General features: G+C 43.0%; 1 protein-coding gene across 1 annotated transcript in view; it reads right to left on the bottom strand.

Annotated features, from left to right (window-relative positions):
- Window positions 1-16,276, bottom strand: part of LOC148019781 (wings apart-like protein 2) — a 62,551-nt gene extending 46,275 nt beyond the window's left edge. The window contains exons 1-2 of the mRNA XM_087699944.1: window positions 15,062-16,276; window positions 6,030-6,129 (exon numbers count right to left, since the gene is read on the bottom strand). Of these exons, the coding sequence (XP_087556070.1) occupies window positions 6,030-6,129; window positions 15,062-15,873 (912 nt within the window). The 5' untranslated portion in view covers window positions 15,874-16,276. The remainder of the gene's footprint in view (window positions 1-6,029; window positions 6,130-15,061) is intronic.
- Window positions 16,277-16,591: the final 315 nt, after the last annotated feature.

The raw sequence follows: 16,591 nt of genomic DNA on the forward strand, positions 1-16,591 counted from the left end.
ACGATTGCTCCAGACTGTCCCAGACTGCTATTCAGCCTGCGTTTTCAGCATTGCAGGCTCTGACACTCTCAAACACTGTTTCAGCCTACTGTTTACAGCAAACTGTGCACAGTTTCCAGCCTCCGATCGATGGTACACTGCTGCATTTACCAATTTCCAACCTCCAAACTGCTGCGTTTTGTGACCAGCCTACTGCCTTCACTATTCAGCACTCCTACACTCCGACTGGTGGTCACTAACTTGGGATCCGTCTTCCATGGACGTCACACTCCGACATTGCTCTGCCCTTGAGTACATTGTACACTCTTACATTCATTTACAGCATTCATTCACTTCAGAGTTGTGTTCTTTCTCTCCCTTCTTCAATTTGTGTTTGAGTTTTGAGTTTTTGCGTTTAGGGTTTGAGCTTTGCCCTCTGTGTCTATGTTTGTCTCTTTGTGTTTCTGTCGCGGTCGTACACTCTGTGTGTCCTCAATGCCAACCCTAGCAGTTTCCTTCACATGGTATCAAAGAGCCGATGCTCTTGTAAAGAGCGCAGATATTGTGAAGAGCTAGTCTTTATGCGAGGCACACACTACGACTCATAACCAAATCACAATGTCCCAAACACCTTCTTCTCCAGTTCCTATGATGTCTTACCAAGCTTCTCCATCATTGGAGGCCCTGAGACGGCATTATGGACTCGGTGAGGAGGACAACACTACACCTTTACCAGATTTCACTAACATAATAGAGGAGGACTTTGAGGAGTACTATCGCAACAAGTATGGTGATGTTTACACCCCTACCAGTTTTGCTACCACATCCGAACCGGTTGGTGAGGCTGGCCACCTCTCCGATCATGGAGGATATATGGCATTCGAAACGTCTGGCGATCCATCTTCATCATCTCAGCCAAGTCCAATGTCAGGTTTGTACAATTCTTTTGTGTTGCATGAATCAAAACCCTCGCTTGTTTCTTCTTTTGAGATACACGATCCGGATGGCTTTGCGTATGTGAACTTCAATAGAGAGGGCTCACGAAGCAAACGAAATTCAGGTGCATCTACAGCTTCTGTTTCATTTGAGCATATCACACGCACTTCCCACTTCCCTTCCATCCCACCCTCTTCTATATCACACCTCTCATCATCTTTCCAAAACCTTGAATTACACTCCACATCTGCATCACACACCCTAGGGATTGGATCTTCCATCTCCGCTCCTAGCACCTTTTTCTTCTCTACCCCATTCTCTACCTCTTTGCACCATGGTACTTCGTTAGGGGGAATGCCACCCTTTAACACAGTGTCTCTCACCTTTTAGCACATGAGCACACCCATAACTCCTGGGATGATTGTGATGGGCATCCCCCTCACTATCCCCAACTTCACATCTTGGCTACCATGCCCATGCCTAGTCAACCCATTCCTACCTATGGATCCACCTTGCACACTACACGCATGCTTGGTGGGCACTCTCGGGCCCATTCCCAAGTGTACACTCCCCCATCCTATCCACACTACACTTTTTCACACTATCCATCTCCGAGCACTACCACTCCTATTGCAACGGCCAAGAATGCCTTCACGGATAAGGCACGTTTTAACGAGTCAAATTTCACCACTTGGTCTAATTTCATGCAACAAGTGCTTGAGACTCAGCGTCTTTGGGACCTCGTCATTGATCTAGAGCCTATGCCGGACCCTCAACTAGCTCACCCTAATTACATCCGTCAATGGAGAGCTCGCAATGCCACAGCCAATGTTGAGCTGATGCAGGGATTGCTTCCTAAGTTTCACTCTCAGTTGCAACACTTCCCACTCGCATCAGAGCGTTGGAGTCACCTTCTCGACCGCTATGCAGCTCGTGATCGTACTCGGCACATCAATCTCGACTTTGAGCTTCAAGAGTTCTCTATTAAGCAAGGGGATAATCTAAAGGTCAAGCTGGTTGAATATAGACGGTTACTTGCCGAGTTCACCACTACTGGCTCTCCAAAGTCGGATGACGATCAGGTTACATTCTTCTTGAATAAGTTACCCGACAAGTACTTCAATTTCATTCAACACATCATCTTCCAATCTAGATTGCCAACCTTCTACAAGTTTAAGTGTCAGTTCTTGTGTTACGCGAGGCTGTATGATCAAGTCCACAAAAAATCATCATCACAACCTTATTCAGATCAAAGGGGATTGGTTGCCTCTTCTTCGGGAGGGACAACCACTAGTGGCAAGAACTCGCTAAATGCGAAGGCAAGCCAATCAAAGGGTGACTCCTCTTTCTCAGATGGAACCAAAGAATCTAGACCTATCTGGCAACAACTCCCTAAGAAAAACCAGTTTTGCACACATTGCCAGAGAGCATGCCATGTGGACGAGGAGTGTCGCTCCAAGGCCCAAGGTTTTCCACCTAAAAAGCCTCAGCAGACCATTGCGACTGCACAGTCCAGTGGAGCTATGCCCTCCGCTCCTACTTAATCTGCTCCTTCAACACCCATTGTTGCTGTTGTTGACATGTGGCTCGAGTACAGCCTCAACGGCCCATCTCTTTCACTACCCCTAAGGGATTGGCTGATTGGCCTGCAAGTTCCGATCCCGTTGCACTTCATGCCTCCATCTCACCTTCCTCTCTATCTCGTCAAGCGTTCCCTTGGCAGAGCCTTGCTACTGAACATACGCGATGGTAGCCACCTTCTTCGACTTGCATGGCTCTCGGTCTTTTCGAATACCCTAGGTCAATCTAGCATTCATTTTTCGCACTCTTAGAGTCGGACCCATAGGATTCATTATCCTTAGTTTTTCTATTTTTTTGTCTTCCACTGCATTTCCTCACACACATACACATTCATTGCATTCATTTTGAGTTAGATTTTCTTTCTGTTCTGTTTTGCTTTGGAGCATCTCACCACTGACCTCTGTGTTTGCAAATTCACATCCCTTTTGCAGGGTTTTGTCTTTCAGTATAGGGCTAACTTGCAGATTGCTTTGGTCCTCCTTGGGCTAGAGACATGGGGATGCGCACTGTTCCTTTCATGGTTTCATCATCCTAGGAGTGCTTGCTCTTCATCCAGCATGGCGATTTCCCCTCCCAAGATGGATCGTACAGCATCTCTCTCGATGCTATCATGGCGATGACTTCTGCCTTGCTCTTCTAGCGGGGTACTTCATCCACTTCATCTTCTTTCATTCCTTATGGTTCTCGGCACCATATGAAGACCGACATCAGGCTCCTCTTCCTTCTTTGGCATCTACATCCAAGTTGAGAGGACGTTCCTACCCTTCTTGGTATTTTACAAGCTTCAACACTTTGTCTTCAACATCGGCTTCTTTCCCCTGTTGTACCTTACCCTTTGCATTGCATGATTACATCATCCTTATACTAGGGCGCTTGAGCAAGTGAACAATTTCCCCGCGAAGAACATTGTCCAAGTGGCACCTGCTACATGTAGTATACTTTGCATCTCATTGTGCAGAGCACCACTTGCACGGATCCTAAGTTGTTTCCACTGACAACTGTTGTTACCACACCGCCATCCTTCTTCATCACATGGATACCTCATCACCTATTTTTCCTCGTCATTGACACCCTGAGTGGATAGGTTAGCTTGTACTGTTTTGTAATGTGTTGGATGTACCCTCCCCACTCTCGTCTTCTGGGTCACTTTTACTCAATCAGAAACATCCCATCAAATTTACTTCACTTATTCAAAAACAAAAAAAAAAATCCATGTAGTTCCATCCGCCTTTGTAGGGCTTGGTAGGCCACTCGGTAGCCGACGTGCATCCTTTGTCTGATGCCCTGTCCTCTCTGGGATGACTACTTGGATTTCCTTGGTAAGATAACCATCGCCTATGTAGTCTTGGTAGGCCACTGGGCAACCGATGTGCACCCTTTGTCCGATGCCTTGGTTCCTTTGGGATGGAACGCCTTGGGATACATAAACATCACAATGGCTGGCCTAACCTTTTAGCTCAATTTTAGGCCTGAGAGGGGGTATTGAGCTAAAATATGCATTACTTGTTGATTAGCCTCTTAAACATCCCCAAAACACACAAAAAACACTCTTTTAGAGCAAAACCCTAAAACGAGAAGCGGTTTGAGAGAGTTTAGTGAAAACCCTAAAACGGGAAGCAATTCAAGCGAGTTTAGTGGAAACCCTAACTTTTGGAGCACCCTTCCACATCTATAAATAGACAGGCTGCCCCTATTCAACCATTATCCTTGTTTGCAGGTTACACCAACCCACACACCCTCTGCTGCTGTTGGCGCCCAGTTTCCACCCTACAGCCTACCTCCATCTGCTGTCCAGCCATCATCGACTGCAGCCACATTATCTTCAGCCTGTCTATTGTTGTAGTAGGCGATAGCTCTCAGTTGCTGGCAGCTGCTCCAAACTCTCCTAGACTGCTATTCAGCTTGCTATCCATCATCTCCAAGGTCAGCCAGCCTGCGTTTTCAGCATTGCACGCCCTGACACTCTCAGACATTGTTTCAGCTTGCTGTTTACAGCAAATTGTGCACAGTTTTCAGCCTCTGATCGGTGATGCACTATTGCATTTACCAATTTTCAGCCTCCAGACTGCTGCGTTTTGGTGACCAACCTATTGCCATTCACTATTCAGCACTCCTACACTCCGACTAGTGATCACAGACTTGGGATCCATCTTCGGTGAACGTCACACTCCGACATTGCTCTGCCCTTGAGCACACTGTACACTCTTACATTCATTTACAGCATTCATTCACTTTAGAGTTGTCTTCTCTTTCTCCCTTCTTCTGTTTGTGTTTGAGTTTTTGTGTTTGAGTTTTGAGTTTTGTGTTTAGGGTTTGAGTTTTTGAGTTTTGCGTTTAGCGTTTGAGTTTTGCCCTCTGTGTCTGTGTGTCTCTCTTTGTGTTTCTGTCATGGTCATACACTCTGTGTGTCCTCAATGCAAACCCTAGCAATTTCCTTCACACCTTCCGTCTGCATGCAAGTGAGCAACCTCCCATATTTCAAATGACTACACTAAGCATACCACAACTCATGTCATCACTGACTCAAGTATCAATTGCGAAAACATCCTTAAATGCTCTCCTCTCATAAGCATCCAGCATATACATCCCAATTTACAATGTGCCAATGATGACAATTACCTCATCATCACTGCAATCATGCACATCATGTGAAGATGGACCAAGAGACCAGCACATGCAACTGTTGAGACTAATAAGAGATTTTTGTCAAATTTGGCATATACAAGACATCTTTTAACATAACTATACATACATAACTACAAATATGGGAACCTCCCCAATGCCTTTAAAAGCATACAATGCATTGTTGGCACAAACAACTGATCCACCCTCGGGTTTGCTTATCCTAGTGTGTTGGGTATCCTCCTCATGCCCCTTTGGACATCTACCTATGGCCACTCAAACACAAGGACACCCATCCTCTGCTTGGTGTGCCTACACACTCATTCAGCCATTTCAAGGACACACAACACACATCCACAGATCTACTGTACACTATGCATTTTCCCTTGGATCCAAAGCACGCTGTGCGACCTCGTGGAGCACCGACTAGAAGCCTTCCATTGCCCTTTCTTCAACCAAGGCACAATATCATGCAGCGTACTCTTCTGCTCAGGAGGCAATTGGCTTTGGGGATATTAGCAACCATTAGGTTTCCTTAACATGGACCTACTCTTCTTCAATGCACAACCAGAGTGCTCTTGTCATTGCAAGGAACCCAGTCTTTCATGTTCGCAGATACAACGGTTTGTTCTGACCACTTATAATGATACATAGTTCTTTAAGAGGAGAGGGAGAGACCCACTCTACATCATAAATCAGCCATAATGCAAACAAGCTACATACATATGGATCTTGATAAGGGTTATAAATACTGATAGAAATATCCATGTGGATGTGTGACCACTCAATCCAAGTTGCAGAATGAATTAATATTCAGACAGCATTATTTACAAGTCCACAAACCAAAATTGCTGTTCTGAGCCCAAATGCACACTTAAGGACTAGAACATGGGAGGGACATTGACACTTACATCATAAGCCATCAAGTATAGCAATGTTGCAGCAGCAAGTGCTGTAGGAGGATCATCGGTTGGAACTGTTAAGACAGCATCAAGCACAGGTTTCACCATCCTGTCAAATATCACAGAATGTTTTCTTATAAGCCTGCAACTAGAAAATGGGAGTCGAGGCTAACATAGAGAAGCCCCAATATGCAGCATCCAGTAAATAAGAGTTGTGATTAAATCTTTGATATCACTTGGTACTTTCTGAAAGTAATATTTAATAAGCCTCACAAGCAAAGGCGTGTTTTAACATCAATAAACAACATCATTAAAATAAGAGTTCACACACCAGGTTTTCCAAGGGAAGTTCTTCTCCTCTATCGAATAAACTTTCTAAGAGAAAAAGGTCATGATGTATTGGATTTCCTTGGTTAGCCAACAAAACCCTAGAAATTTTGAACAAGAAAAATCATTTGTTCTGATAGAAAACTGCAACAGACAGAAGATGGACATTAAATAAGGCTATATCACACAAATCACTCGAGCTAGCACCCAGTTTCAAGAACAATGAAAGGTAGGTTTCAATGGTGATCTATCATCTGAAAACAACAATTTTGACAGCACACTGACAACAGTTGAAAAGCTTATGACAGCTCTCGGGGAGGGATGACAAATTACATGTCTAAAAACCATTACAGCAGATTAAAATTTGACAATCTAAACACAGCACTGTAATGGCCAAGTATGCTAGGTGAAATGATCTAGTCAATCACAATGAGTGATTGTTGGATTCTCCTAAATCTGCAGCGGGAGCATCTAGTCTTGATGGGAAGCGTTCATATGAAGAGCTTCAACTTTTGTATTGGTGGTAGAAAGGTCAGCTTGTTTAATATTGAAATTTTTTGTTTTGGTTGGGACATAGTAGTTTGAATCTTATTTGGATTTTTTTCTTTCAGATGGGCAAAAGAATGGAGAAGGATGAAATATGAGAAAGACCATACTCATATCATAAATGCATGACTCAGACAATAATAGAAGCCAAAAGTGGAAATGATCATCAAATCAACATGTTACAGCAGTAATACGGATGTTTAGAAGAGTAAAGGCTGTTGACAGCAAATCCACCCTCTGTTCCAGCCCATGTGCAATCCTCCACATTCATGTGCTGCAAATCATCGAAGAACACGTTACTCAATGCTGTCCAATCCAGGTAGACAATCAAACAGTGAGCAGTCCAAAGAATCTCCTGCAACACACTCCTGCTGGCATCCCTTAAACCATGCACTCACAAAGCCATCATCCAGTGCTAGCAATCCTGCTGTGTGCTCAACTGGAGAAGACCATGATCAGTCCTTAATCACAATCTCTGCTGTCCACAAAGGCCAATTCTCTTGATGATCGTGGAATAATGATTGTCCACGATTGGTTAACAACCACAATGATGTGAAACCAAAGGTCATCCACCTTTAGTAGGCCATATGGAAAATATAGTCCACAACCTGTCAATTGACTTGGGTCCTACACCATTGGTCCCCACATCATCACGCATGTCTGATTACTTTCCCAGCCCGCAGCCATCTTTGTCCCTGCCCAAACATCAATGGTCTGATTGCCATGTGGCACAGTACCTGCCTGACTCTCCTTTCATGCAGCCCCCACATCATCAATGCAGCCCCCGTCACCACATCACCGATTGGGCGAATGCCCACTTGAACCTGGGATTGCCCAAGTGCATTACATTCTCCCCACTTAACACTGCAGCCTTCTGTAGGCACACAGCCTCCTAGTAAACCTGACGCAATGGCAAAGATTCATCACCAAATTGGGACTCATCCAACTCGTGCATATGGGTGACCCGAAAACTTGAGCAAATACTTGAGTTCCTTCCATTGTGTACCCCTTGTACCCATGAAGTAACACCTCTGCACCAACTCCTCGAAAAGCCCATTAGATCTAGTGACACTAGCTCCTCCTAGTCCATGGTTGCCAAGGGAATTGGACCATGGTATCCACAATTGCTAACATATACACATGATGCATATTTTACTAGAGGGTAACTCCAACCAAGAAGTCACGTAGCTCAGCTTCAAATTGATGTGGAAAGGCCCCTTATTTCTTGGAGCTAACTTTAGTGAAAACTCCACAAGTTGCTTCAATCAGTACTTTTGAAGCTTGTGAAAGCACCACTAACCCTCACAAAATATCAATTCACACATGCTTATCAACCTCCTTTTGTTGTTGTTGTTGTTGTGCTAAATGGATATGCTCCCAAACCTATTTCAACAATTGAACATGTCCACAATAAACTATTACACACGGCGCACCTGAGTCTTAGCCTTCAAGTTCTTTTTGTGTCTACTACTTTTGTACTTGGCACTTGGCACTTGTGACTTGCGACACCATGATCCATCATTGCAGCTAGCTCCTTTTTTCGATACATTGTACATGTCTTCAATCTTAAAAAGAAAATTCGATCTTAGAAATTCCTTGTGACTAAAGTCTTGGATTCACATTTTGTCTCAACCTCTCGTCATGTTCACGACACCTTGTTGAAAATTGAAGTAAAGACATTTGTGGTTTGTAAACTATAATAGTGTTAAAAGGATAGTGGCTTATTATACTCTATTTCATGGGTAGCCACTCTCATATCAAAACAAGTAATATTTACTAGCCTAACCCTTAATTTACTATGCATTTTTTAATGACAATATAAAACACCACATTTTATCCAACATTATTTTGTGTATATTCAGTACCATAGTAAGTCCACGATCCAAATGGATCAAATGCATCATACCTAACTACCTGTAACCTAGGGTTGGCTTATCACGAACGATCAATGATGGATAATGAGAGAGAGAGAGAGATAGAGAGAGGGCAAACCGCCTATAAATAGGCAAATTGGGGCCACAACTTGTAATAAAGTGGCCATGCCCATAATGTAGGTGCCCAAAACAACCTACAGTGCTCAAAAAGAAATGCACTAATGTGCCTTCCATAGAAAGTGCCTGAAGCACACAAAATGAAAGACAAAGACAATGTTAGAGCTCCTAATGTCCTCGCTCAACTCAAACCGAGACTCATAGGTAGGAGATGACTGTACAAGACACGTCTGCTAAAACCCCCTCTCAAATCTTGGATATGGGAAGGCCAAAGAAGATGCAAATCCAAGGGTGGCATGAAGAGTGCCAATGTCAATGAAGTCCATCAATGAAGAATGCCAATGAAGGAGCAAGACCCCATCTCCAAACAAAATTCTAATCCAATGAAAGGCCAACACAAACCAAGGTAAACGGAGAGTCCTTGAACAGATCAGCTATCAAAAATGCCATAACCTACATAGAAACAACACATTCCAAGGGCCAAGCAATAGAGGATGTTGGCTCAATGACGAAGGAAAGATATCGCCACATAAAGGAAAGCCCCAAAATAGATTGTAATCCTTGAAGAAGCTCCATACGATCTTGGAAATCCCCCTTTGAAACACAAAGGACCAAGAAATCCACAACCATATCACCGATATCATCCCCCTCTGAAAGAAACGAGAGGTACGAGGGAACCACCAAAGGAGATGGTAGGGCCCAAGGGATGGGATGGAACCTATGGGAGAGATGGTGCACAATCAAGAAGGGTACAACAATGAAAATCTACGTTGGAGGGCAATGTACAATGGAAGGGGAATGGAGCATGTATAATAATAGCCCCCTCCCCTACCAACATGTCACAAGAGTGGCTCCTAGAGAAGAATCCTCAACAAAGACGGCTTGCTAGATGAAGACAACTAAGATCCCAAGACTAGCAAGGCCATAAGTAGAGAGGAGTGGAAAGCCCAAGTCCAGAACATGTAGGACTTCTTAAATGGAGGTCGATGGGCAGTCAAGCAATAATGGCAAAGTGCCACCACCATGAAAAGACATTGAACGAATCATAAATGTCACTAACAGTGACTATACCCTCTAATGAACGAAGGTCCTGCAACAAATCTCCTTGAGGATTCATATGACTCAATGCACTGTCGTCAATGAGCCAAGGTTGCTCAAATGATAAGACAACCGAAGAAATCTCCTCCACCTAAGGAATGTGAAGAAACACTAACTTAGTCGGAATAGCTAATGACAAAGTAGAGGTGGATAAAGGCTCCAATATAGATCCAAACTTCGCTCTGGGACAAAAATGAGAGTATCTCTTTTCTTGAGGTGCAAGTTCTTGCCACAATGAGGACACATGGAACATTCTTTGCACTTCTCTACAAAATCTATATCAAAGTTTAAAGATGACTTCGACTTATTCCTCTTTCCTTTCTTTTGCTTGGCTTGGCATGTACCTGTAGATAAAGCCGCAACAGCACAACTATGTGAACAAGCTCCACCAGAATCTATCTCCCTATGATGCACATCTTGCTCAAGCATGGGACTAGCTCCTCCCAAGTGAGACTCTCCTATATACAAGAGGTAAGAAAACCGATGTAGAACACATAATATGTTGATGACAAAAGATATGAGAGAAGTGGCACAAAAAAGTCCTAATGACAACTCTGTCGTAGATTCCCTATGATGAGGGATCACATCCACCGAATGGAGAAGATTCTAGATGAGCTTGCATCCACAAGAGATAGACGATGACCAAACTTTTGGATCAAATAGAGAGTCGCCAATCTCCTCCAAACCTCTGCAGCAATGCAAATATGTCTTACATGCATGAGCATAGAATCTAAATAGCTCAAAAAGAAAAGAGTGGGCTCTAGCATTCAACTGATCCCATTAAGCTACCGAGTCCGAGGTCACACCATCACATGGATCCACAATAGGTCACGATACAGAGACTGCAACAAAATCCCAAAGGTCATCGGTGTCAAGGATGCACTTGACTCTACATGACAATAGAGGGTAGCTCATCCCATCCATCTTCTTGGATGCGAGTAGAGAGGGTAGGACAGGCACCTGCACAAGGGGGTGCCATCTTTGTCAATCAAGGACTAAAAGCCCTAAAAGAATTTGAAGGAATAGAATCAGAGAAGGCAACAAGTAGCAACACGATGCCAGGCAGATGTGGATTTTTGTGGCAATCAATCAGCCATTCACAATGTGGTTGCTGAAAACATTAAATATCAACTAATTTTGGTGATCAAACTTTGAAGTTTAGATCTCTTTAGTATACTTCAACCTTTGGTAATACAACCTAAAGTAATACTACAAGGGACACTAGTTTTGGGGCCAATTGGGTGTACAATGACATTCAATGGTGTATTTGTATTTCAATTTATGTGAATGTTATCCTTGCTATAATTAGAGCTTAATTAGGATATTTACCACCCTTAATGAGAAGAAATGTTAGTTTCAATTGGAGTGATATGCAACCATCAAGGAGGCTGTCAATACCAAGTGAGAGCCTCAGCACAGCCCAAAAGTTCAAGCGACAGCTACAACAAACCTCGAGACAGCAAATGACCAACTCTAGGGCTAGAAAAAACAAGCACCAACATTCTCAAAGATAGCAAGTGACTCTTATTTGGGGCAAATTTTCAAAACAAAATTCTGAATTTTCTCTATCCTAAGCATTTTCTACCATCCTTCAACAAATTTCTTGCCATTCTCAACCATTGAACATGGACAACAATGGAATTTGCTGCTGTAAACCCTAATTAACAATAAAATTTATGCTTTAATGGCCACCTCAAGTCCCATCTCAAAGAATTAAAGGCATAGCACTTGAAATCGTCTACTAAAAGTTGGGCATTTTCTAAAATTTCAAAAGGTCAACCTATCACAATTGAATTTGGGGTTAGATTTGACATGCCAAGGGTCAATTGAAGAGCAATCCCCTATCAAATCAAGAGGCAAATTGATTTGAAGACTTGCTAGTCATTTACGACATCAAGAAGCATTGGATTTCGAAAAAGATTAGAGTGATCTCACTGTACTTTTTCCAATAACAATAAAGTTAAAGAAATATCGCAAGGGACATTAGTTTTGGGGCCAATCCCAAGTCTACAATCCAAGATTAATCAACAACATTTGTATTTTAGTTTATGTAAAATTATTGCTTACTATAATTAGTATATAATCAAGCCATTTACCAGCCTTTCTAAGGAGCAAGACTAGTTTCAAATGCCAAATGGATGAAAGAGGGTGACTTAGTAGACCACTTTTAGTTTTTGCAACTTTATCTAGTGACATTTCAGCTAGAGCCAACTTTAGAACACACTTTTTTAGGCTAAACAAAGCAAGAGATCTAAAGTACTACCTACTACTCAAGGAGGAGGTAGCGCTTCCACTCCTCTAGTGATGGATAGCTCATGTATATAGTGGATCCCAAACGTTATCCAAGGTATTGTTTACTCACAATATGTTTGCCATGAGGTCACTATTCAATGTACTAGTCACTATAGTTTATATGTAGATGGATATGGTTTTCATTGCAACTTTGAGACTATACATATGCATCAATTATCAATTGGTTTCAGCTGAGTTTAATTGGACAACAATGTCATATAATGCCACTACCCATTCCACAATGGTTTGAACAATAGTGTTACCCAATATCACTAGATGTTCTACAATGGTTTATGCTCAATTTATGCTTTAAAATGGTTGCTTGGTTAGAACACTTTTGGTTTAGAGTTAACAGATGCGTCCCATGTGGTTTTGATAATATAGTTATGATTCATTTTTTGTTAGTTATGACTCAGTTATGTTGGCTGGAAATTTCAGAATGTATTTAGTAATAGAAAAGTTGAATAACAACAAACAATGTTCTTTGTTTATGATACATATGCTTTTTCCAAATCAAAACTTTTGCTTATGACTCATTACAATGCAATCAAGGACAATTGCAAAGATTTTAAGACGGAGCTCGGTCACGAGGACGTGTATTTTTAATGCTTAACTTTGGCCTTATTAAGTCGTATGCATGTGAGGTGTGCATGTGAAGTGCAAGTCAATTAAGTCACAGTGACGACCTAAGTAACCCAAGCAAGCAATGGTGGGTGACATTGACGAAAGTTGTGTAAGGTTATGTTGGACAAGTACTTACTAGTACATGTTGTCAGTTTGGGTCTAGGCCATTAAAATGTCAAGTGGTGACATTGAGAATAGGCATTAATTGAGCAATATTGAAACAATTAAATGTTCCATGGGGATTGGTGCATTAAATGAGATTGGACAATAGTCAATTCTTGTGCAAGGTCAAATGGATAATTAATTGATTTTTAAAATTTCAATTTTGAAAATTCATAAATTAATGCTGAAATTTTGCTTTTGGAAGGTTGCCACTTGACCAACTTACCCATGCAAGCTGAGAGAAGACTATTTGGGGCTAGGCGAGTGTGGTGACAACTATTTAGAGGCTAAGGGAGGAAAAAGGAGCCACAAGATTAGCCCTGAGACAAGCAATAACTAATCACACAATGTCACAAGACAAGGACAATAGGTTTCCCTCTTTGCCTTAGTGAGAGGTAGTGATAGAAGAGGAGGGCTTGCCAATCACACTGGGGTGTTTCCCCCCAATGTGATTAGCAAGACCCCTTTCTTTCAAAGCTATTGGCACCATCAAAATTGGCATCAGAGCTAACATTCAAAAGATACTCATTTTAATTGATTTTCTCAGCATTCTCTAAAATGCCCTCAATGATTCTCGATGTATTCCAACCATTGGAAAAGAGCAATTGAAGAAATTGGTATCGAAACCCTAATTTACAGCAGTCGTTAGGGTTTCTTAGCCATCTTGGAATCCGTACCCATTAATTGAAAACCCCATACTCAAAATGGCAGCTATAAATTGAGAGTTTTAAGTTAATCTAAGGAATGAACCCAATCCCATTTGACTTAGCCCACATGTAAGAGCTTGAAGACCAATTTATGCCCAAATTGTAATCTAATCATGAGGCAATTTGATTCTTAGTGCTGCCAGACATTTATGACGGCCATTTGCATTGGAGATTGAAGGAGATCAGTCCATATCTTCATATACTTCAACCTAAACCAATACAAGATAAAGAAATACCACAAGGGGCTCCAACAATTGGGGCCAATCGGGTGTCCACTCTCCGAGATTAGTGTAGTAGAGTGTATTTTCAGTATTATGTATTTTATTGCTTGCTGTAATTTGTGATAAATCAGGTCATCTACCACCATTGCCAAGGAGGAAGGCTGATTTCAAGCATACTCTATTTTCACAGTTTGGTACAATCGATATCAACATAAGTGTTTTTCAAAGGCACCTTGGTGGTGGGTTGCACCCACTCCTTAGGTATCCATGGTGCTCTATTTGTCATTGTTGCATGCACTATGGTGGTACACATTTTTTGCAGGCATGATCAAGCATCTCTGGGAATAAGATTCTGTAGCTATGTGGTCATAGGCAAGTGAAACACAAGCAATGGCAACTGTCAATCAGCTTGACCATGATCTTAAAACATCATGGTTGAGCTGTAAAACACTTATAAGATGAACATAGGCACACATCATTACTCCAATGCAGATACAACCAATCCAGCAGGCAATGACATCGCCAGCAGGCTACATCACTGCTCCTGCATCTAAATGGCACTGCAAAAAGGAGATGGATCAAGGCTGACATGCATATATTATGATGGTTCAAGTCTCAGTACTATCTACACCTCTATCAGAATGCAGTAGAGTGGCCAGGAGAAATGTACATCCAGGCACAACTGAAAGTGAGTGTACATAGTACCCAGTCAGGAGGTTTCCATAATTTCATTGCATAAGAGAGTTATTGAGATATTGTGTTCAACTCAATTTTGGGGAAGCTTGGCAAACGTTGCACCTCAAGTGGCACCCCGTAACAGGTCCGTTTATAGAACTTCATTAGAGACCCATTTTATGTAATCCCGTGTTTGGTCTATTTATAGGGCATCATTGTAGACTCATTGTATCCTTGTGTCTCTTAAAGATCGTCCATTTGTTTATTCATTCTGTTATTGAGGTGAGAATAAGAGAGATGTTTTGTGTTTTCTTTCAGAATTTTGTAGCAATGATTCATTAACCCTAATATGGGGAGAGAGAGAGAGAGAGAGAGAGAGAGAGAGAGAACCAGTGTACCCATGAGTGCGTAAAAGTCTCCGACGTTGTGTTGTTCCACAAATGGACAGGAGGGATACAAGGCTTGCTCGTCGGGTGCGTAGGGGCTGGCCAGGCCGCAGGCCATCCAAAGCAAAATTGGCCTCGTCTACATGCTCCATCATCTCACCAGACTCTTGTGCCTCCATGAGAGTGGAGGTAGGGGGGGCAGAGGGTCCCCAGACACTCATAGAGGCCGTGGCCTCTCCCGTATCACACGTCATAGCATCAACGGTCCTGTTCACAACTGTGATGCTAGTGCTTTGGATCCTCTGTGGGATTTCCTGAGAGCCAGCCTTTTTTAGAGCGAGGGAGGACCCTATGCGTCTCAATTTCTCGCCAGCAGACAGCGGCTTCTCGCGCATGGGTCTGGAGGGCAGAGGGTCACCGTTGTTGTCACCGGCGGACAGCTGCTTGTCACGCTTGGGCCTGAGGGACGGAGGGTTGCCATCGCGCTGCGGTGGTGGGGCCAGAGCTGAAGCCGTCTGCTGCTGCGGGAGGCACCCAGAGAGAGGGGGCTGGATCGGGGAGAGTGAGGGGGGGTGGAGGCCAAAATCGATGTCGTCTATGAGGCCCGATGAGCCCTGGGAGGACAAGAAGGGATTGCTGTCCGGCTGGGACGAATTCCAGAAGGACGAAGAAGACGAAGGCCCTGCATCATCGTCCTCCTCGTCCTCCTGCGAGAATTTCCCCCGCAATGAAGAAGACGTACCGCCCAATTCGTCGTCGCCATAGCTGCTCCCGCTGCCCGCTCCTCCTACTCTGTTACGCCTCTTGTAGGTCCTCACGAGCATGCTTGGAATCACAAAGCAAATACCCTCTGAGAGAAAAGAAGGAGAAGGACAGGAAGAGGAAGAAGGGCAAGGGAGGGAAGGATGTGTTGCAGTTTTTGCTTCTGTGCAAATTCTCGTTTGCAGAGAAAGACGAGCAGCTCGAAATTTTCAAATGTGCGTGGAGAGCCTTGATAAGTGCCTCTCAGGTTTATGTACGCGGGCATTGCCAGCGCCAATGTATGTGTATATATTGGTTGTAGAAATTTGAGCAATACATCAAAATTGACATGACAATTTGGCCTCATCAGTCTTGTACAAGCACGGTGTCAGCACCAATCTAGGTATATATATGGGTTGTGGACATTTGAGCCAGACTGCATATAAAAAGAAACGAGGTGATGATTCATGAAGTCACATTGGCCTCCCCGAGAGAGAGAGAGAGAGAGAGAGAGAGAGAGAGAGAGAGAGAGAGAGAGAGAGAGAGGAAGGTCATCCAAGAAAGTGCACTGAAAGTCTCTCAAGGGGCAAAAATGTTAATGCTCTCTACCAGTCTTGTCTTAAGAGATGGAGCCCATTTTGATCACATGGGAGAAAACTTTACTGAGTTGTGTTGTTTTGAGATTTATTTGGGGAGGTCCGTGAATGTTATGGCTCCTAACTTTGCAAAGTCGGCCTCATCTTTCTACCGTTTATCATAACTTCTTGTAAGATCTTCATTGCTCGTATCTTGCTTATGATG

The sequence above is a fragment of the Lygodium microphyllum genome, chromosome 19, assembly GCF_053477565.2.
Source record: "Lygodium microphyllum isolate KBCC chromosome 19, Lygodium_microphyllum_v1.1.10, whole genome shotgun sequence".
In the NCBI taxonomy this organism is placed as follows: domain Eukaryota; kingdom Viridiplantae; phylum Streptophyta; class Polypodiopsida; order Schizaeales; family Lygodiaceae; genus Lygodium; species Lygodium microphyllum.